The 22,901-nt window shown below is 46.9% G+C and overlaps 1 protein-coding gene across 11 annotated transcripts in view; it reads left to right on the top strand.

The window, feature by feature from the left end:
• foxp2 (forkhead box P2) overlaps positions 1-18,625 on the top strand; it is a 105,199-nt gene extending 86,574 nt beyond the window's left edge. For 8 of the 11 annotated variants that reach the window (XM_055511127.1, XM_029160580.3, XM_055511128.1 and 5 more), the window contains 9 exons: positions 2,604-2,691; positions 4,100-4,183; positions 7,423-7,633; positions 8,422-8,525; positions 8,737-8,838; positions 11,096-11,217; positions 11,365-11,434; positions 12,055-12,338; positions 15,032-18,625. In XM_055511127.1, coding sequence (XP_055367102.1) covers positions 2,604-2,691; positions 4,100-4,183; positions 7,423-7,633; positions 8,422-8,525; positions 8,737-8,838; positions 11,096-11,217; positions 11,365-11,434; positions 12,055-12,338; positions 15,032-15,173 — 1,207 coding nt within the window. In that variant the 3' untranslated portion in view covers positions 15,174-18,625. The remainder of the gene's footprint in view (positions 1-2,603; positions 2,692-4,099; positions 4,184-7,422; positions 7,634-8,421; positions 8,526-8,736; positions 8,839-11,095; positions 11,218-11,364; positions 11,435-12,054; positions 12,339-15,031) is intronic. The other 3 variants (XM_029160578.3, XM_055511130.1, XM_029160586.3) reach the window with 1 other exon arrangement.
• The last annotated feature ends 4,276 nt before the right edge of the window (positions 18,626-22,901 follow it).

Raw genomic sequence — 22,901 nt, 5'->3', positions numbered from 1 at the left:
TATTAGTTTGACTGAATCGCTGTGTTACACACAGACAGTTGGGGGACCTTAGTAGCCCCTGATAATACACACAGACAATTAGCAGAAGCGCATCATCCATATATGCTGGCTTGCACAGATTTATTATTGGGCCCTTAGTGGACGTTCATAGTATATACATATTCATATGCAGAACTGTGGGGAAAAGCCTCTGAGATGTTTTGCTCCCCTCTCTTTAAAAGAAAAGAAAAAGCACAGCATTCAGTAAGAAGAAATCTTTATCTACGAGTGAAAAGGCATCTCTCTCTCTCTTTCTCTCTTACTCTTTCTTTCTCTCTCTCTCTCTCTCTCTCTCTTTCTTCCTCCATCACCCTCACCCCTTCTTTGTCTCTTTATTTGCTCCTCTTTAGCTTTTCCTTAATCTTCTCACTCACAGTTCTCACAGTAAACACAAACAGTGGCCAGACAGGCTCCACGGTGAATCCTCTACTGTATCTTCTTACCATAAGTTTAAACAGCTGCAGCTCAATTCTGGATTATGTCTATTCCCGTGCTTTTTATTTGGTTATGGTCATAAGTGTGATGTGAAAACACATAAGAGCAAAGGCTTTGGAGGCAAATATCATACAACAATAAAGGGATCTAGTTTAATTATAGTGGGCAGTTTATTGTTCAGAGAAGACAGGAATACACATTGTCCATGTTTTGCTCACATCTAAATAAGGTATTGTTTCATTATTGCCCATCTGTCTCTGACCCCCTCCTCTTCCCTTTGTGTGGCGTTATTAATGCACAGTAGGACATGCCGCTATTTGAAAATTTCATAAACGCATGTAGTAATCTGCCTGTAATCACCTTGCTAACTGGCCAGTGGTGAAAAGTGCATGTAAGGCTGGAGGAGAGGCCTACACACACACACACACACACACACACACACGCACACACACTGACAAAAATATTCAAAAAACAAGCTGCCTGTCGAGGAGAGACAAACTTAATAATAGATTTTTCCCCTCTCTCTCTCTTTTTTGTAATGAGGTATCTTCAGGGACAGTGAGCAGCCTGCTCTGTGCTTTTGAAGCAGCTGTAATTCATGACATACACCATACATCATGTGCATAAGATAGCATTATGGGCAGTGAAATGAAAAGGGTATTTGCAACATTAGTTCCCTCATCCTGCGAGGGACGTGATTAAATGATTAATGAAATGCCCTCTTTTTTTCTTTTTTTTTTTTTTTTGCTTGTGCATTCTGAAACAGCAATTAGGCACCGGGCTGGAGGAACCCGCCCGCTCGCCCCTCCCCTCTCGCTCCTCACCCCTCCTCTTTTAATGCCACCTTATTCTTGATTCCTAATGAAATATTTCTGAGCATTAGACCCAGAAATGGCCGCAAAAATATCAGGATGGGTTGAAATGGAATGGTTTTAAATGCGTGCTGTGTAATTGAAAGGTACAGAGCTATTGAGCGGAGCTAGCGATTACAAATGTCCTATTCAGGTCTGTGATTGGCAGGCCGCGAGGAGACGGCTCGCTCGCTTGTTTTGCACGCTGCAGATAAACAAGAAGTGAGGGGTTGGGGAAAAGAATAGACTAATACAGCACGTACTTCTGTGTCTTCACACGTGTGTGTGCCCATCGATGTTTGAGCAGGTTCACGATAATGTACGCGAGTGTGTTCTTAGATAAAGCGAACGCCACGGAGGGAGAGAGAGAGAGAGAGAGAGGGAGAGAGAGAGAGAGAGAGAGAGAGGGATTTTGTACTCCTCTAATGCACTGGAGGTTGCGCTGTAAATGATCATTGAAGGGTCTGCAAGCTAACCTATAATTACTGGAGATAAAGTGGCAGCTCTGGCATTTCATAAGCATGCCTCCTCAAAGCTTGCTTTGTGAGTTTGTCACCAATGATCATTTAGATAGAGGCTCATTACACAGCATCACAACACTTTAGAAACCCCTTTTTCGCCCCATATTTGTGTATTGGTTGCTGCCTGTGTGTGTGTGTGTGTGTGTGTGTGTGTGTGTGTGTGTGTGTGTGTGTGTGTGTGTGTGTGTGTGTGTGTGTGTGTGTGTGTGTGTGTGTGTGTGCTTAACCAGGAATAAAGGTCTGTCTTAATGGTGAGGCTCTTTTGTGTCCTGCCGGTGAAATCCAATCAAGACAAAAACCCTCATTGACTGTTATGGCTGTCTCGCTGCCTTTTTCTTCTAATGAGGCGAACACACCAGATACATTTAATATGTCTGCCGCCGGATAATGCACCTTCAGTGGAGGAAGCAGCCTTTTGTGTGTCAAATGTTGCCGGTGTTAAATTGTGTGTATTGTTTTCCGTAAATGCTGGGCTGGCATCTTTTATTCTCTGTAGAAAGCGCCGCTCGGGGTGGCGCTGAAGTTAGCCATCTAAAGTGGAGCAGACCTATTGTCGTTATAAATATGGCACCTCACACCGTCTTGTTGCTTCTAATTACCTCATTTCAGAGCCTGACAATGGCTCCTCGCAGGATCCTATAGATAATTGTCCCACTATAGAAATATTACCATTAAAACAAAACAGTGGTGAACTTGATAGGGTAATTATCGTCCCCTACAGTTCTGATGGTAGCGTTCTGTCTGTGTTCACCTCCAGGCATCTAAACAGCGAGCACGCCCTCGACGATCGGAGCACGGCTCAGTGTCGGGTCCAGATGCAAGTCGTACAGCAGCTGGAAATACAGGTAAGTTTTCTGGCAGGTGATAAGAAGCGTATTGTTCAAGTTCCACCATTGTCACCTTTCAATGCGGCGAACTCGGCTCTCATTTAAGTCGCCAATCACTCAGTCAGAACTTTATTTTTATGAAAGTTGCACAAGCGAGAGAAAGGCCATACTCTGGTCTGCCTAATACTAGCACACACGCAGGACCATGAATTCAACAAAGCCACTAAACAAAGGAATCCTCGGGCCTTACAACGAAAGCCATTATGGCTGTTTTAATTGAATTAAGCGTGCGCTTTATTTTCTCCGCTTTCTTTTTTTTTCCTCTTCTTCTTTTTCTTTCCAATTAATAGCTAGCGCATCTCCCCCAGTCTGCTGTGTTAATTAACTGCACTTTGCACCTGAAGAAAGCTCAAAAGGAGGAAACTATTTTCAGTAGGTGGAGCGTGACCTTATTAAGGAGTCACGCTGGCTAGATAATGAGAGTGCTGATTGAGCGACATTATTACTCAGCACCGCCGACATCCGCTTCTCTTCCTTTTGAAAAACAAATAGATGTGTGTGTTTAAAATAAAGTGCCGGCACGAAGTAAGCAGAGCTCCAGCACACTTTGGGTCCGAGCTGCCCACTCACACATTTAAAGTTATTATTATTAAATTAAAATAAAATATTACAATGGAATTAACACTCCTGGAAATTTGATATGAAAGTCAATCTAAAATGCTAAGTGTGTATTTATTTTCACCTTTTGTTGTCTGTTTCGCCTCTCGTCCTCTTCTATTTGCTCTCTTCCACGAGAGCCGTCAGTAGTAATGAGGCCCAGCTCTGTGCACCTACTTGCTTGTCTCCTGTGTTCCTCCGTGTGTGTTAGGGGTATCGGGCTGGTGGGGGTGAGGGGGTGTCTGTGCACGGTCCGGTCGCTGTCACTCGCTGCGAATTAGATTGATGATAGACGAAGGCCGGGGGCCACTAACTGGACTGGGGAGGCGGGCCGCCTGCCACCCTGTTTAGAAGACCCCCTAACCTTTCAGCAGCTGCTGGCTGCGCTCCATCCCCTTAACAGTGTCCACAGGACTTTGAGCAGCCACTCAGGACCACCTAATTTATGGCCCATCCAGCTTGTTACTGTCAAAGCCTCGCTGACCTAAATTCTGCTATTGACAAAAAGATGAAATGCTATTTGTTTTGCCTGACCTGTCTGTGCCCTCCCCCCCCCCTCATCCCCCCGTCCTCTCACAAGCAGAACTGTTGGTTTATATCAAACCTTTTCCTCCTGTTTTGTGTTTTTGCCTCGTTGAGACTTTTGTTCTGGAGACCAGAGACTGATATCTCACACTCAGATTGTTGTTTTTTTGGGTATTCCTCTCCTCTCTTCTAATCTGCTCTAATATACTCTCTTCGTCTTTTCTTTTTCTTCTTCGCTTAACAGCTTTCTAAGGAACGTGAGCGTCTGCAGGCGATGATGACCCACTTGCACATGCGGCCCTCGGAACCCAAGTCATCTCCCAAACCAGTGAGTGCATATTGCTCTGGCTACTGTAAACAGGCTTGCACACACACACACACACACACACACACACACACACACACACACACACACACACACACACACACACACACACTGAAAACGAACAGTTTAACCTCAGCAGTTGTGCGAGTGACTGACAGAAGATGAAAGTGGGGAATGGGATTTGTAATACGGAGGTAAAGCTGCTTCTTATCAGGTATTGTGAGAGGACAATAGAGTTTGGAAGTGTATTAGATGGCAGAGCGGCGGAGTCCTTAGCTAAAACGCTGGGTCATTTCTTTGTGATAGATATAATAGCCAAAACAACCTGTTGGCTGCTGATGGCTGTTTGGCTCCGTGGCTGCAGCAGCACTCCAAAGTGAAATGAAAGAGCAGAAGATGTGTCATTTTAACAACAAACACCTGCAAATTACAGCCGAGTGCCGCAAGAAAGTGTTGACATAAATACCCGCAGTGCTGCTGAAATTGCTTACAGGAAAAAAAAAATCCCAAATTGTCCACGGGGTCACTCGCGGAGGAAAATGATGTCACTCCACATTTTCTTTCTCTTGCCGCTCACTTTTAGATTAAATGATGGTGAATGCATTACTTCTGAATAGTATTTGAATTTAGTATTAAGATCATACATTTTTGCAAACGTTATTTTCTTCCAGTTGTAGACATTTTGAAACGTTTGAGAGCAAAACATCGTTAGCGTGTTTCAGCTGCTTGCTAAGTGCCTGCTTTCAATAGAATAATTTTCCTCATCACCTCTCATCATAGAATGTAGATAATCACAAGATAGCATAATTATCCCATAATTCCATCAGGAATCAAACTCCCTTGTTATTATTCAATCTCTGTCTCTCTGTAGCTTTTTTTTTAATCTTCAAAACTCCAGCAGCTTGGTTCCATCCCGTCCAATAAAGAATTTGCAGCCTATAATCCGTGCCAGAATATGAATGAATGATGCTAATGAAGTATTGCATTACATAAAGCACACATGAAAGAGCTGCTAATTGCATTTGATGGTGGGGCAATTCAGACCGAATTCTTAAATGAACACTTTAGTCCTCAGTTTTAAGGCTCCCCCGGTTTTTCATGGAAGGTAAGATCAAAATTTAGTGTAGGGAGTGATGTGCTGCTTCAACAAAGGGGAGATGGGCTGAGGGGGGTTTAAATGGCTGCATGGATTCACAGTCAGATGTCACAGATGCAGAATAGGAACTTTGCAGCCATGTGATAAATACAAATAACCGGGTTAGGCCACCAGTGCTGGAAAGAAGTCCTATTTCCATTAGTGAAGCCCCCAAAGAACCAGAATCAGGTGAATCCAAGACACCAGCCACTGACTGCAGCATGACCCCATTTACTCTGTGAATTGCACTTCATTAAATGTTACCTTTTGGCCATGCCATGGATGGATGAGAATCAAAGTTAGCAAGGCTGCAAGTTCTGAATAATAAGATGCACTCCCTCTCTCTCACATTCTCTGTCTCTCTCTCTCTTTCCCTGCCCGAACCTCGACTGTGCATTCAGATGAGTGAGAGGTGACAAAGTCCCCCCTCCTCCTCGTATCTGTAATCAATTCTGTTTTGCAAAACTGGAATTGCATGCCTGCAAACATGTCACGCTTGTTGCCGTGTCTTGGAGGTGAAGAGGCAGCAAACGGCGACGGGAAGCTGTGTTTTAACATTATAATAGACAGGCGCACGCTCGCAAACAGACGCATGCCCATATTTTGAATGTGGTTTGCATATTTTCCGACTTTTTTATGGATTACACGGGGATTTGCACTTTACATACATCCGTGATTGCACAGCCGCTTGAGACGGTGAATTAATATTTAGATTTTAGTGGTGGAGTGTGTTTTAGGTGGTGGTTTGCTAAAAAGAAAACATCGGTTTGCACTTTGAACGAGTCTAATTAATAGTTCTTGTTTTGAAAATGAATAAAGAAAAACATTCTTGAGTTGGCTTTCGTACATAACCACAGTATAGTATTAAATCTTCACACACAGCAATCTGTGAAGTCGTATGTGCAGAGGGCCCTCATCCCCTCCCAGTGTAGCAGCTCATTAGGGCTAAGTGGGCATTCACTTAGAAATCATCTGAACCCCTACATCCAACAGAGTCTCTCAGACTTGACATTCTGTCGTATTTATCAACACATGCCAGAAAGCGACCACTGATACCTTCTCCTCTCCCTCACGCCTCCGTCTCCAGCCGCCCTCCTCGCCCGCCTTTCAAGTCACTTTTAATTCCGGCTCCCTGCAACGGACGCATTCCACGTGTAGACTCACAATTAAGGCAATTTGGCTTGAATATATAACGATGTCATTACCATTCCAACTAAATTAGTGCGGAGACTCAAAGGTCAGTTAGGAATTTTCCAGTCGGTTAAAGCCTCTCACATGAGATTTGGGCAGCGATCGCAGAAGTGCTGCAAAAAGCTGGACAATTAGCGAGCGCAGTCGGCTCCGCGCTGGAGGTAACTACCACTCTGTGGGCGAGTGTGTCTAGAGTCATCAGAGCCGTGCGCGTCGATGTTTTAGATCTGGGCGTTTCGTTCAGACTTTACTTCCTCGCGCGGTCTCACCGGATCCGGGCGCGTTCATCGGTTTTTACTGTGCGTCCTGCTTGAATCGCCTCCAGTTGCGCAGCTGATCCGATGACGTCCGTACACGCGTGTGCGTAACCTCCCAAAGAGGCGCTTATCGGCTTAAACTCATGTTGGTACAGTAGCTGGGACTTCTTCTGAGTCACAAACTTATTGAAAGATGTGACCAAGGGCAGCGAAAGGTCAGGGGGAGGTCAGTGGCGTTGACCTGGGGTCACAAACCCACGTGGACCACCTCACACCAGCTGCAAATACGATTCTAGCAGCGCATCATCGCCTGAGTGTGGAGGGACTATGGGTGGTTGTGGGGGAGGCGGTGGAGAGGGAAGGAGGGAGGGAGTGATAAATAGAGAGATAAAGAGAGATGGGGCCGGGATAACACAGGGGCTGATCGTTGGATAATCTTGAACAGCGTGCTCTAATTAGAATTCTTATGATACAATTTGGTGGTTGTAATTAGTGGAGATGGGCTGGCTGCTCTCCACGAGCCTTGTTAGTGGAAACACAGCTGTGTTAGAGAGGAGGAGAGCAGACACTCAGCTCTGTCAGAGAAACCGCAAAATAATGCTTCGCTCTCTCTCCCCCCCCCGCTGTTTTCCCACGCTCCCCGTGCGCCTCCGCCGCAGCTCAACCTGGTGTCCAGCGTCACCATGTCCAAGAACCTGCCGTCGGCGTCGCCCCCCAACTTACCTCAGACCCCCACCACGCCCACGGCGCCCATCACGCCCCTGGCGGCCATGCCCCAGGTGCCGTCGGTGCTGGGAGGAGCCAACGTGCCCAGCATCGGAGCCATGCGCAGGCGCCACTCGGACAAGTACTCCATGCCCCTGTCGTCAGGTAGGACCAACTACTCAGCGCTGCACACGACACCGACACGCGGCTAGAAACCAGAAGATGTGGAATGCTCACGTAACAATAAGATCCTCCACATCCTGCATTGTGCCTGTGATTGGACGTCAGACTCTTTTCGCTGGTTTCTCATTCAATCTGAATTCCTATTTGAAACATAATGTCGAAACTCCAAATACCATGTGGTGCCTCAGCGCTGAGCTGGGCACTGTTAATAGCACTCAACCTGTGATGGTGCTCTGGCACGGCCCTCACGAGTGTTGCTCTTACCAATGTTAGACGTGTGGTGGGTTTATAAAAGCAAGCCCGTGTTTAATCATTTCATATGTAAATAGACAAGAACTTCCTCTGTGCATAAATATTACATGAATGTTAATTAAGTTTAAATAATGGTGAAAATACAATATTTATCACATTAAGATGTGCCATGTGTTGAGCTTTGAATTTTAAACGGTCCGTCTTTGATGTTTATATTTACTCTGTCTGTATTTAGTGTGAAGACACATAAATTATTCAACTTCACCCTAACTAACTACAGGGATCTCATTTTATGGATGTATTAGTGTTTAAGATCTCTCACGAGAGAGATTAATTAAAAATGCATTTTGGTGGACGTAGAAATGCTGATTTGATGCTGTCTCTTTAACCCCCCCCCTCCCCAATACCTCTCTCTCTCCACCCCCCCACCCCCCTTTTTTGTCTCCCTCCCTTTTAATTTGATGAAACCTTGAGTAATTTCAATACCTAAAGGAATAAAAATTTACCAATTATTTCAGGTGGTGACACAGTATTTATTTTTCCAGAGATCGCCCCAAACTACGAGTTTTATAAGAACGCAGATGTCAGACCGCCATTTACTTATGCAACCCTCATAAGACAGGTGAGTGGGAAACAAATTAACATTGCCTGATTAGATTAAAATTAATTGCTGCATGAATCGCGTCAGCTCTCTCTCTCTCTCTCTCTCTCCCTCTCTCTCTCTCTCTCTCTCTCTCTCCCTTCCTCCCTCCCTCTCTTTCAATCTGCTCACGTGCTTGGTCCAGCTTCGCCGTCTCGTTAGTAAACCGTTATTTGATGTCGTCTCATTCCAGGCTATCATGGACTCTGCCGACATGCAGTTAACGCTTAATGAAATCTACAGCTGGTTCACGCGCACGTTCGCCTACTTCAGACGCAACGCTGCCACCTGGAAGGTAACCTCCACGAGCTCCCGCACCTCCACCCTTCACACAGTAGAGCCAACTCCTCCCTCTCCCTGAAGTCAAACCCCAAACCTGTAGAGAGCCTGTATTTACGGAGCGATTAGCACTCCTCTGCCCTCCTTTCTAGCCTTCCTCCCGTTCCAGCCCTTTCTGTCTCTTATTTGTTTTTTCCTCCATTCCGCCTCTTCTGTTTGGAACTGACAGCTGAAAGAATTATTCTGCCTCAGATATCGTTTTCTAATTTGGTGCAATTAATAGCGGAGGCTTGGCGTGGAGAGGAGAGGCGCTCTGACGCACTAATTATACAGCAGCCACTCCATCATCAGCACCTTTTGTTAAGAAAGACACCCCTCCTCCTACTCCTGAAGCCACCCTCTCTCTCGCATATCATTGGTTAATTAGGAGGAAAAAAAAGAGGCGGCTGTTTGCCTGTTAACCAGCTCTGAGCCACGTGAAGGGGAGCCACGCGCTAAACTACGGGGTTAAGGGTGTGTTCATGTGGAACCAAAGCAGGGAGGAAAGTGAGAACTGGCCTGTCATGGAGGGAGCGCTCTTTATTTACCACACAAAAGGCCCCATTTGTATATGTGTCCGTACAACTTATTGTCCCGTCCGCCCCCACAAAGCTGGTAGAAGATGCCTCACCTGCAGCACGCGTCCGCCCGCTGATCTGATGGAGGAGGGAGCTTCAGTGTCGCCTTTGGCCTTTGTGGCCGCGCACGGGGCTGGAGGGAGGGACTCGAGCGGGCGCTCATCAGCATGCAAGGCGCCACCAGATTTAGCAAAGTGAATTAATTTGGATTTGGGATGCAAATTAGCGCACGGCGTGCGACGGCCCATTCAGGAGGGCCATGCAAATAAGAGGCCGGGCGTCCGTTTCCCAGTTTGTCGGATGCAGCTCACACACAGTGGCGTTAGGCGATTCGTTGGTTTCTGGGGAAGAAAAAAAAGCACGGGCTGTTACCCTGTGATACAGTGACAATGATATCACAATGACATTCGAAATATCTTGTCCCGGTGTCTCCCACGCCTCACAATAACCAAGGTGATCTATTTACATCCGCAGCTCCCTTTGTAGGCATTAGTGGGATGATCAGCGACGGGCTTGTCATTTGATTAACGCCGAGAATTTGTTTAAGAAAAGAAAGAAATGAAAGGTAGTTTAATATCTCAGCTTGGTCTCATCAGCTCAAAAGAGGAATCCACCCCCCACCCCACCTCTCCCTCTCTCTCTGTCTTTCTCTCACCCAGAAGCTTATTAGTTCTAACTATATAGCATGCATAATAAAACTGCTCATTTGCTCATTAATATTAAAATTATCATATTCAGAGCCATGGGCATTAAGATCAATCAAATCCTGGGATTTTCAGGTCAGATGCGAGATCTGCTTATGAGTTTTTTTCTGAATCCCTTTTTCTTGCAGAAAGAGCAGTACACACCAGGCTAAGAGAGATGATAAATATGAGAAGCAGGGATATTAAAGCCATGGTTATTATTTGTAGAGTCTGATGCATGTTTTAATTATCTTCATATGGTCATGTTAATATAAGGGGACTTTTTTATACATGTAGAGATTTTATTTTGTAATTAAGGAAACATTTATTGTGAAAGAAGCATCCTGTTGTCATTCAGATTAAAAATTTAAAACATATTAATGTCACATGAGCCCAGATGTGACACACCACTCAGAGCATCTGGACTTATAGATGTCACAGTTCAACTTAATCCCTCACACGCGCGCGCGCGCACACACACACACACACGCACACACACACACACACACTGGTGGAGCCTCCTGATGACTGCCTGTCTTTTTTTTTTCTTGCCATACTGTCATGTTTAAAGCGATGTGTCCATTAAGAGCAATGCTTCTCTGGAGCAGAGAGGGTTACTGACATCACCATTATCAAGGCCAGCATTACCACTTCTGTCACCACCATAAGCCATTCGCTATGCTGATTACCTCCTTTTAGCCTACTTACTCTGATTGATATGTACTGTGTGCAGGTCTTGTAAGAGCATTCATTCTCTCTCAATTTTTACTAATTAAATCAATGGTGCGTGAATGTTAAGAATTTCTTCAAAAACGCCAGGAAGAAATCAATTTCCAGGGCTTCGTCTTCTTTAAATTTCTCTCTTGATGGATAATGAATGAATATGATTGGTTTTACCTCACTCCTCTGACCCACGTGTCGCCCCTCTCTCTCTCTCTCTCTCTCTCTCTCTCTCTCCCTCTCCCTCCCGCAGAACGCCGTCCGCCACAACCTCAGCCTGCACAAGTGCTTTGTGCGCGTGGAGAACGTGAAGGGGGCCGTGTGGACGGTGGATGAGGTGGAGTACCAGAAACGCAGGTCGCAGAAGATCACAGGGTACGGCCTCCCTCACACCCCAGGCCTCACACTCACACGCTCTGTCTCTCTACCACTTCATATTGAATAGTGCTTTTACCACTATATTGATGCATGTTGAGCATGAGTCCTGTTCCACTCATCTCTTGTTTTTGTTGATTCTTCCAGAAGCCCATCACTTGTCAAGAACCTCCCCTCCAGCCTTGGCTATGGAACTGCACTAAACGCCAGCTTACAGGTACGAGCCTCTGACCCGCCGCTGACTGACCGCAGGGCGGCTGCCTGATCGATTGACCAATCGAATGGCCGAGTGAGTGGCTGAGTGACTCACCTGTACGCCGTCAGGCTCACACGGCCACCCTGTGGTCAGTCCAGGAAGCGACTGTCCCTCTGCCCCCCCCCCCCTTTCGACCGTGGCAGCCATCCCAGATTGATAGCAGCATGTGCAAATGTAAGGGCATGTGCATTAATATTTATCTAAGCTGTCATAAATGATTTGGCTTCATAGTGTATGCCTGGCGAGGTGCTCATGGCAAAACTTTAAAAATTTAATCACTGTATATAACTTTAATGCACAGCAGGCGAAAGTGTCAGGAGTTTTTATTATTTTGAGGTAAAGTTTTCGGGGCCTTTTTTAATAGCCACACCACTGAAGGGCATATGAATGGCAGCTGGGGGGGGGGGGGTTACTCTAGTTGTCATCCGAATTGACACTGGGGGAAAAATAGCCTGCAACAGAGAGGAGCAACGAATGAGTTTTAGTAAATACATCAGTCTGTGAGCTGCCTCCTTCCCCGTGCTTTATCTCTGCCTCCGTCCTTCTAACGTCCAGTGTTTCTCCCCCTTCGGCTTCTGCAGGCCGCCCTGGCAGAGACCTCCTTGCCTTTGCTGGGGACCCCCGGCCTCATGAACAGCGGCGCCGCCGGCCCCATGGGCGGCAGCTGCCACGGCCTCCTGGGCGGAGACCCTTCCGGGCTGACGGGCGGCAGCCCGCCCGGACTGCTGGGCGGGAGCCCACCGGGGCTGCTGGGCGGGAGCCCCCCCACCCTGCTGCAGTCGGCCCACGAGGAGCTCAACGGCTCGCTGGACCACCTGGACACCAACGGACACAGCAGCCCCGGCTACTCCCCACCCGTACACATGTGAGTGAAGAAGCTACACCCTCACTCCTAATAAAGACTGATTCTGCCATAGCATGTGATTCATCACAGTGTATGTCTAATGCCTTCAAAGGTTAAAAGCAATGGGCACACATCATACATATATTTTATGATGATGGTGATGTGATGAGTCCTCATGTGAGAGAGCAAGCACACACCTGCACGCTTACAGCCGCTGTCCTCGTGCCCTTTGTTAGTTTAATTGCCTGATATTTAACCCACAGTACAAGTATTTGCTTCACTTTGCCGTGACCTGAGGGCAGGGCTCCGTTTCCAGACCCTATTGTGTTCTAAGCAGACTTTTCCAATTTCCAGTGGCGCTGTGCTTCATACCTGACACTTAGTTTCAAGTCTATAAATAGCCTCGATTACGCATTCGTCTTTAATTACACCAGTATCTGCATTATAGGGGTTTAGCTGTGATATTTTATGCAAGACTGTGCTTATTAATATTTAGTAAGTGCAGCATTAATTACTTTAAAAATCTCTTCTTTCCCCGTCGCCATCTCTGTTTTAATGGAGCTGAGAGAGAGAAGGAGAGCGTTTTTTAAAAATTGATTTCCTGAGTTTCGGTAACGAGCCGAGTCTGCGACGCTGGCCTCACACAGTAACACTCGGCCCTGCTGCCCTGACACTGCATGCATCCGTCTGTCCGTCCCCCTCTCCCCCCGTCTCCACCCGCCGCTACGCAGCCGCGACAACCTCAAAATGGAAGAAGTGTGTTTTTCGCGTGCGGCTTTTCCTGGATGTGTTTAAATAATGGACCGGCTCGTAGCACTAAACTAAACAGTACACCACCCTGACGGCCTCGCTCTGGAGAGGACTCCTGAGTGGGACCAAGTCAATCCAACAATTAGACCAGCCTGTCCTCCCCTCCACATCTAAAGGTCGATGCCATCAGCTTAACTACAGACCAGATCGTCCTGGGACCTGCTGGGTGTGTGTGTGCAGGGAGGAGTGATTTAAAGAAGGACCCTGCAAATCTGAGTGACCAGAAAAAAGCAAATAAAGTCACTTTACTCCGTCACCGGCGTCCTCTAATTGTTTGGGGCGGCCTCTGTTTAGGGTGAGCCCGGATGCGGATGCTGCTTTCATGGCCTCCTCCCAGCGCTCCCGGCGGCGCTCCCAGCCGCCATCAGCTGGACTAATGCCCTTATTTGCATCCCTGACATACCTCTGCATGATTGCCACGGCTGCTAATCTCCAATTGATGTGAGAGCAGGCGTCTCCGGAGCACGCGCGCGTATTTATTACGCCGCGAAGTCCGGCGTTTACTCCTGAGCGACTCCATAATGGCGGCCGGCCATTAAGCGCTAAATGGCTCATCCACATATTTTAATAAAGTGTCGGAAAGCGCAAGCGGGTGAATATGGCCCTGCATATTTTCCCTTCCACGCCACCCAAACTAACTAATGAGCAGCATGCTAAACGGAGAGCGCGGGAACACGCAGGCGATTGTTGTGATGCATTCGTTAATTCATATCATACCTGAGTGATGTATTACACTGAGCTGAATGAGCACTAATCAGCCACACAACGGAGGCAGAGTTTTCTTTCTCTCACCACCTTCGCAAATGCGAGGGGCCAGAAACAGAAATATTCATCGCTCCCTCCGCCTGCATCCGCTCCCCGCATCTCACATCAGAATATTAATTTACAGTATTTGGCTGTGAATATTAAAGTCATCTGCACCTTTTAAAATTCCTTTCAACCGCGCCCTCTGCTCCTGCACTGATGACGGCAGCCCGGGAGATCGGCTGCGAGACGCGTCCTAACGCTCCGCTACTTGATAAGTCTCCCTCTCTCTCTCCCCCATTCTCCTCTTTAAAGGCTAGGGGGATTTCGTGATGCATCCGATGTGTCGGGAATAATTAGGTTTTGTCAGATTTATCATCGTCTCCCTGACTAGGGCCCCAGATCATGTTATACCCTGTTTGTGTGTGACAGTGTTATTATTCTTGTTAGTGGCCCAACACTTTCCTTGCCGCTCCTCTGTTGTGCTGCGGGGAGACGCGTCCGGCTCGAGACGCCCCCTTCGCTTCCTGCCCAGCGCTTATTGACAGTGGCTAAAGATATTCATCCATTTAGAGTTAAAAACATGTATCATGGTGTCCGAGCGAACTGCCGGGGCTGAAGTTGATTAATGGCAGAACCTAGCTGCCGATTTTTCCTCTTGAGGAGCGACACGCACAGCCGCTGCATATTAACGAGTGGCTGCGCTTTCTATTAACTAGATAAAAAAGCCTCTCCTCTGCCTTTGCTCCAGGGGGCTCAGGGATGAGAAATTCTCCATTATTTATCATGTGGCCTGTCCCCCCCCCCCCCCCCCCTTTTTTTTCCTTTTTCATGTATTTCAACCTGGTGTCATCAGTAAACTTTTAAATGCCAAACATGTCTGGAACATCACAGCTTATCGTCCTTACAGGGGCCCTGTTTTTCATGCATTTTTCACGCGCTTACTTACAGTAGACGTGAGGCATCATGTTGAATTAGCGTCCCGCAAACAACACGGTTGTTACAGTCACCAGATAATGCATGTAATGGCTGTTGCAGGCCTGTGTCTGATACAATAAATATTTATCTGCTGGGAAAACGCGGCGCTACGTGTTATTCATGCACTGAAGCAGAAAAGCAGTTCACCAAACCCTAAAACCAATGTGATTGTGTCGTCGTAGGCCAATTCACGTGAAGGAGGAGCCGCTCAACATGGATGACGACGACTGTCCGATGTCACTGGTCACAACGGCCAATCACAGTCCAGAGCTGGAGGACGACCGGGAGCTGGAGGAAGGGAACTTATCAGAAGACCTGGAGTGACTAGGAGACAGTTTTTTGTCGACGTATTCCTTCGCCCAACCGCACTGTTTGTCCCACACAGACCTCCTGCAAGACTAGAAACCACTCCACAGTCCACACGACCACAGCTGACTCTCTCTTTGTCTCTCGCACCACTGGGACTATTTATTGCGCATGCATCCGGATGGAGACCAGTCCAGAGGAACTGTTTGTTGCAGCCCTTTGGGATCCCTGAACATGTCGGGCATGAGATGTCTGATTAAAAAAGAAAAAAACTCTTGGAGACCTGCTTCATTAGAGGTGGCTTGGCCACACACAGTACGAGGCTGACGGACTCATGGATGGGGAAGAACACGGAGCGAATGAGCGAGTCATGTTGTGTTGCAAGCTGGCGGCCTCGTGTACTGCCTGAAAGGAAGATGTTTTATGTTTGTGAATAATCCAGCCCACAGTAGTTGTTAATGTCTAGGGACAATTGCTGGTTCAATTCAAGTTGTTGCTCTGTTATCATTTGCACAGGAGTAGTCTCAGACATTTGTGTCACTGCCTGTATGTTGCTATAAGAAAACCAGTATATTATTTTGTGCTTTCTTACCATTGTTCATTTCCAAATATGATTTTTCGACGCCACCAACTGTAAATGCCATTCCCTGAATCACGCCCGTAACAGACCTGCGGTACCAAGACTGTTGTTGCAGCTGTCCCAAAAAAAAGAGTTGGCCTCCTGTCCATTAACTGTCTGTGATTAAAAGTAAGAAAACTGGAAAGTAAGTCGGAGGGAAAGAGTTTGTGTAAAGCACCATTTACAGAACAAATGCATTACTGCATAATTTTCTTCTTGCTGTTCTCCTTACCTCCTCGTTCTAAAGCTTTGTCTACCTGCAAACAGTCACAGGCAACAGCTAGAAACCAAAGCCAACACTAGCAATGGCCAATAGCTTATAGACCGAAGCCACCAAAACTCCCTTTGGCGCCTTCTGTCACTTTAAACTAGTACAAAGAGAAGCTTTCGTTCCGCAAACTACCTTCGAAAAGAAAAACCTCTGGGATTGTTTCATTTAGCCCTATACAAAGATGCTCACGAGGGAGAGGGAGAGGAAACAAAGGATGGTGACGTGTAATTGGAGACCTTCCTGCCACATGTGCTGTAGGTAAAGAGGCAACGCAGGCGATCTGTGCTGGCGATCAGAGCAGTACCTGTAAAAGTGGATCATGACCAAAACGAAACATTTTGTGTGTTCAATGGAAGTGCAGACTCATTGTGTTGTTGTGAAGTTTCTTTCATGTTTTTTTTACTTTTTGCTATGCTTTAAACATCACAAGTCATTCTCTTGTCTTTTTTTTCTAACCTGGTAATTATGTAATGTTCTAAGTGGGACTGTCAAAATAATGTCACGTCTTATTTCTGTGGCGGTTTTTGTTCGGAGCCGCGCCGAAACCGAAACTGAAAACATCGCTAACCAAACATGAAAAATATCTAGTGAAGCCAAATAAGTCATGATTTCAAGTTGAACGTGCAACGATGTGGCTTGGTGACCGTGTAGAAGCAAATAATAATAGCCATTGCGGGAGAGGACAACAAAGGTGAGAGGTGAGCTTTCGTGGGCGATATTGGCTCTGCGGTGTGTGGTGTGAGGCTGAGGTGCTGCGTTCAGGCCCGCTTTGTAAAACACACAATATGCCCTCACAGCCAATGTCCTCTAGAAAAGTCTTGTTGCTTTAATGGTCATTTCTGTTTTCAGTAAACCAAAGTTACACAAAATTCTGCCTCCTCTTGTATGGGATAAAGAAACGCTAAACCGACCACCCGCGACCTGTCAGAGACACGTGAACACGAGCTCACACGCAGACTCCTAAGCTCTCGGCCTTCGGTTTTTTCTTTTCTCCTCCGCTGTCAAGGAACCGACGAGTGGCTCTGTGTGCGTTCCGCCCGCTTTCGACCAAAACGGAAAACACACTGTGCATACGTTGTTTTCAAGCACCGTGCCAAACGCCAACAGTTGGCTGTGAGAGCTTAACATACAGACACATGCAGTACTGTACAAACACACAGCATGGCACGCACACGCACACACACGCACACACACGCACACACACACACACACACACACACACACACGAGCACACACTCATACGCCGGTTCCGCGTCAAGAGGCTACTGGGCCCCGGGAACCAGGCTTATCCCTTCAATACTGAGCTGGAGTCAGCAGAACTTCTTAATAATCTTATCACACCAAATAAAAAAAGGACACTGCGTCATTCAAAAAAAAAAAAAAAAAAAAGGGTTCTCCCACTTTCCCAAAAAGGCTTTCTAAAAGCTTCTACCTCTGCACAACCAATTCAGAACAATTATGACAGATTGCACGAGTTGTGAGGACGCCGCGAGCGTTGCGACACCGTCACCAGGCTCCTCCCACAGGACGCGGCTCGCACCAACGTTTACATTCCCCGCGTGGACGCGCCGAGGGCCTCGCGTTGTACCCGGTGGTCCTCAAAACGTTTGTAGAATGATGATGTATAGATCACCTGTAAGGGAATATTGTGTTTTAAAAATGCATGTCTAAAAATCATTTGGTGGACTGGAAACGAGAAGTAATAAAAAGAATATAATAAAAATCACCTGGACGAAGGCCTAAACGGACGTACAATGCATCGGAGTGCATTACCTCAGATATGCTGTTTTGGGAGGGATACAACCTGTCAGCCACAGAATGCATATTACCTGTAGATTTGCATGGGTTTTGTATAAATTAAGTAAAAAATGTCTAAAATAGTTGCTTGCACATAATACCAGAAAGACCTCCAGAACTGCGATCTGCTCCTCCACTAGATTTTAGGATTGTCTGGATTTTCTGGGTTAATTTTGTCTGTATTTTGATAACTGTGCATACTTATGTAAAAAAAAAAAAAAAGCGTCGGTGGACCCATAAATTTACCAGACTTTTTTCTAAGAGGAAAAAAAAATCTCAGTGTTTTCTTTTTCTGACTTACCTGAATTTTTACTGTTTCTCTCTCTCTCATTGCTCGCTAAGAATAGCAAACCTGCTTTTTCTGCATCTGCTTTGCGTAGCTGTAAGGCTTAACCTAATGTGTGTATTTATTGCTTGTACCTCTGTGCATACTTTATGAAGCATTATGTCTGGCAGTTGAGTCATGTATCCTTTCTACTGCTATCCTTCTCTAATAATTGGGAATATGATCCCCCTATGTATACAGTAAATTGGGACTGTAGCAAACATATGTTTATGTAATTGGTGAAAACTCTTATTTTTGGTTTGTTTCTTTTCCTTTGGAACGAGATTCTGCTCCTTTTTTTTTTGATACTTTTCATTACTGTGTACTGTGTCCATACGTTAAAGGTTCTCTGACATTAGAAGGTCATGGCTGAGAATTGTAACAGACGTTATTATTTTCTGTATTCATGGCATTTCACTGCTGAATAAAATAAAGGACCAAAACTTGGAATTTGAAAAGCAACTGTCTACCTCCAGCATCAGAGAGCATTTTCTTTTTCCTCCCTTTCCACTGTTACACATATATCTTTTATTCTACAAAGGCACAGCCATGAAAATCTAGCTGGCATTACACTTTCAACGTTTCAGGAGCTGCTGCTTCAGAGAAGTGAAGGAAGGGCTTGGAAAAAAAAAACAATTAAAGTTTAATGTATATGTTACAAGGCTTTGTTCCAGCTTCCAGCACCTAGAGTCTTGTTTAGAGGAGCGGGACAAGGCACCGCATCGCCCACCCCTCTGGACCTGTAATGGGTTTAGCCTTTGTATGATTCAATCTCACTGCTTTCATGTACCACAAGCATGTCCCAGTCTACGCCGAGCGCTGCTGTGTACCTTGAAAAGCTTTTGTAAGTGACTTACGCAGCTAGGCTTCATTTCTGGGCTGCGCACTTGCAAAAGTGGTTTTGGCACAAACCGCATTATGAAGTCTGTTGTCACGCTCGTGTTTAAAAAAAAAAAAAAAAAAAAGCCGGCCTCGTTGCCGTCCGGGTTCTGCATCATGTATCGAAAACAAAGATGTGAACTTTCATCATCCGCCTTCCATCCTCCATCCATCTTCGAGACGGCAGTTTCCCCCTGACACTTCAAAAGGGAAAAAAACAAGCTTTTTAGCCTTTGGATTTATGGATGTTGACTGGTAAAATGCTATGACATGCCATGTGGCTAAATCAACTCCAGCAGGCCCACCACACCTTGTCGGTCATGGAGCCGCCGCACACTGACACCCTCATTGAGATTCAGGCGGAATCTACCATGACCAATAGGTTGCCCATTAGCTCGTCTGTATTCCGAGAGCCCTCCACGCGTTCCGAGGGCTGCTTAGGGAACGTCGGGGCCTTTGGATCATGTCCGCTGGTCATTTAATGGCAACACTGATGCGTGCGCTTCCTCCCCGCCATGTGATGTCCCCCGAGAGGCCGCAGAACAACAATGTTTTTCGGGCCAAGCCCGGGCGTCCGCCTCCTGTTATCTCCTCAGCAATGTGGTTCCGGAGCATTAGCTGGCTCGCGAGGCGCCCGTCCGCCCAGCTATTTATGCACTTGGAGGTGTTTGTGAATTCAAGTGAGGGATCGCATACGGAGCGCAACAAGGGCCGCTGTGTACTACACAACATCAGAGGCAGCTCCGACATTAAAGTGTGGGAGCGCCTGCTATAGACCCTTCTTTCAAAGGCCATGAAATAATAATGGCTTGTGGTTAGAGAGGTATCCATGAGTCACACTGGCTGCTTTTCATAAAGTGGAGTTATTTACAGTGCGATGAATAAAAGAAAGGGGAGCTGCTGGTGCAGGCCTTTTCCACATGAGCGGTGCTGGGGGGGGGTTCAGGCCCTCTAATGCACAGTGGCACTGGAGGATACTGCGGGACAGACTGGCCGAGGAGACGTGTGTGCTGTCACCCCGCTGAGCTGCAGTCTGGCTATGCTAAGCTAACCAGCGTCCGCGTCTTCTACGGCGCCGACCAATTAGATCCGTTTAAAAGGCAACCCCTGGTGGGATTGGCTGGTAAATATCTCTACTCTGGCAGTTTATTGATTACGAGCGACTCTATCTCTCGCTCCATCCGCTCCCCCCGAGCCGCCCGTGCGCGTCGGCTCCCCGGAAGACGCTCGCCCCCGGGCTGCGAAATTGCCTGCTAAATAGTCCGAGGCAACGGCGACGCTAATTGAGATCATCATTATTATAATTGCGGGCCCTGAAAAGCGCGTCTTAAATAATTTGCATTGCTCTGGAGTTGATATTGGACGCAGTGGAAAAAATAATTGCACCGCTCGGAGGCACGAGGCTGGGTTCAGCGGAGGCACGGGGGCACTTTGGCCCCACGGTGGAGTTCTTGCCCGTTCTCCTCGGCTCATGAGCTCAGACTACGTTAACGCTGGGCCCGATTCAAAGCCGACTGCAGCTCACCTGCGCCGTGACGCGCTCCGCTCTGTCAGAGAGAGCGCGGCGTGACCTCCGTACGTAAAAGTCCAGGCGCGGTTACGACCTGACGTGAAGGTGCTTTTCACTGTGTGCAGATGTGATGTGCAGGCGCTCGGTAATGTATGCGAGGCAAACGCCCATTCCTCCGACTGAAACAAGGGATTAACCCAACAAAATGGTGAGAAACTGCTGATATTCATGAATTCTTGCCTGTGGCGCATACAACTACACCCCCCCCCCCCCCCTCCCCCGTCTTCTCTCACACAAGAACAAAAAAAAGAACTGACAACAGCCCTAATGAACATGATACAGCTCATTATTTGTTTGCTTCGTGGGGAGCAACAACAACAACCCTCCTGGGCGGCGGGCAAATCTTCTTCCTGTGAAAACGAGCGCATTACAGGAGAACGGAGGGGCAGAATCAGATTAACTAAATCCTCTTAGAAACAACACACGCCTCCAAACACGCTGCTCGCCGTTATCGCGCGCGGCCCTTGTTCCGCGCGCTGTATCGCTCTCTCTCTCTCTCCGCTCCCCATGAATCAGGCCGTTGGAGGTGGATGGAGGGGTGCAGGTGGCTGGAGAGGTGACGCCGAGGAGGAAAAAAACTCAACTATCATATTTAATCCATGGTAATCACATCTGGCCTTAATCACCAATTCATAATGGAATTTCTAATGGAATGATTTCAATTACCCACCACCACCGGCACCATCCAGTCCTGCAATTAAATTAGAACAATGCAATTGTATGTCTTCCTCAAATCCCAACATGTTTATGTTCTACAAAGCTCAGACCCCTTTTTTTTGTTTGTGGAACTTCTAAAGGAGAAGTTTGGTTTGGGCCTCATGGAAAAAGAACCCGTGAGTTGATCATGTGGGGGCTGGGGTAGTAAAGGAAGCGAGCAGAAATCTGCAGCATTAGTGAGGAATGGTGGGTTAAATCACTTACTGAAGATTTTTAATGACATTTCAGTGTTCCTGGTATAATTACTCTTCATCCGAGATGGGCCGTAATGCTGTTGGACAGTCGCGGTTCAGGCTCGCTAGCTCGCTTCATTAGCGTGTCATTCCTATTTCACATCAGAGGCTTTAATTGTAATGCTGAATATGCACAGCTCTCCACAGAAGCCTAATCAAAGTGGATCCACTTGTATTATTAATATCAGAAATCAGCCCGCTTGCTATTTTTTTATAAATAAAAGAATACAGACACATAAATCAGCTGTCATTTATTAGCATGGCCCTGGCATATCCGCCAGACATGCAAGAAGAGCAACCCCGCCCCATCCCTGTTCCTCCCGCATCACTCATCAAGATTTAAAAAGAATGAAAAGACAGAGAGGAGAAGAGAAGAGCATCAAATATACATAGTGATTCCGCCTTGAAGTAATCAGATTACAAAGCAGGTGACACCAATTTTGGACTGTGAGGAATGATGGGAGGACGGACGGACGGACGGACGGACGGACGGACGGACAAAGGTTTAGGGAGGTTTAAAAATTTGCATTGGAAAGCGAACGCCATGAGAAACAGAGAGGAATCCTTGTCTTTGAGCAGCGCTGGATGAAGACTGAGGACTGAGCAGGTTGTGCTGACCCGCCAGAAAAAGCAGCTGTGTTTTAAATCCTGTGGCAGCTAAAGTCAAAGTGCCCGGAACCGCTAATCCACATCATCGGGAGGCTTTGGTGCTGATGCAGACGCTCCAACGAAGGCCACACCTGAAAAACCTGCTCCGTTGCCGCAAACGGATGCTCACACTTCACTTCACAGGCTAAAATGTGTTTAATGTGAGACATCCTGGATTCCAGCTGCAATAAAAGCAGCAAAACTGAATATTTTAGGTAGATGAAGCGAACTAGAGCTGGACTCCACCCTCGCTGGGCTTCAGATGGTTTGTTCCCAGGGTGGAACTGCTGTTTGTCCCTGTTACATCATCTGAACGCGCTCCCAAACGTCCCGATGGAGCGGAGGCCCTTCCTCGGCGCCTCTGATTGGCTGGAGCCGTGAGCCCACGTGACAGGAAGCCACACTGTGAACCACGCTGCCATAAAACACGAGGAGCCCTCGAAAAGCGCCGAAAATGCACCAATCGACAACGCGCAAAACACTTTTGTTTGTCAGGTCGAGACGGAAGCCGACAGCGAAGAATGAGCCACGAGCCGACGCTGTCACATTTAATGTGGCGAAACAAGAATAGTTATGACAGCTTCAGGTGGATGAGACAGACATCAATTATTAATTAGACATTAATGGGGAGACAGACATTAATTAGGCATTAATGTGGAGACTCCTTGTTCTGAGTCTACTCTCACC

This window comes from Betta splendens, chromosome 9 (genome assembly GCF_900634795.4).
Source record: "Betta splendens chromosome 9, fBetSpl5.4, whole genome shotgun sequence".
In the NCBI taxonomy this organism is placed as follows: Eukaryota; Metazoa; Chordata; class Actinopteri; order Anabantiformes; family Osphronemidae; genus Betta; species Betta splendens.
Note: the sequence above shows the minus strand (reverse complement) of the source record. Positions and strands in the feature narration are given on the sequence as shown.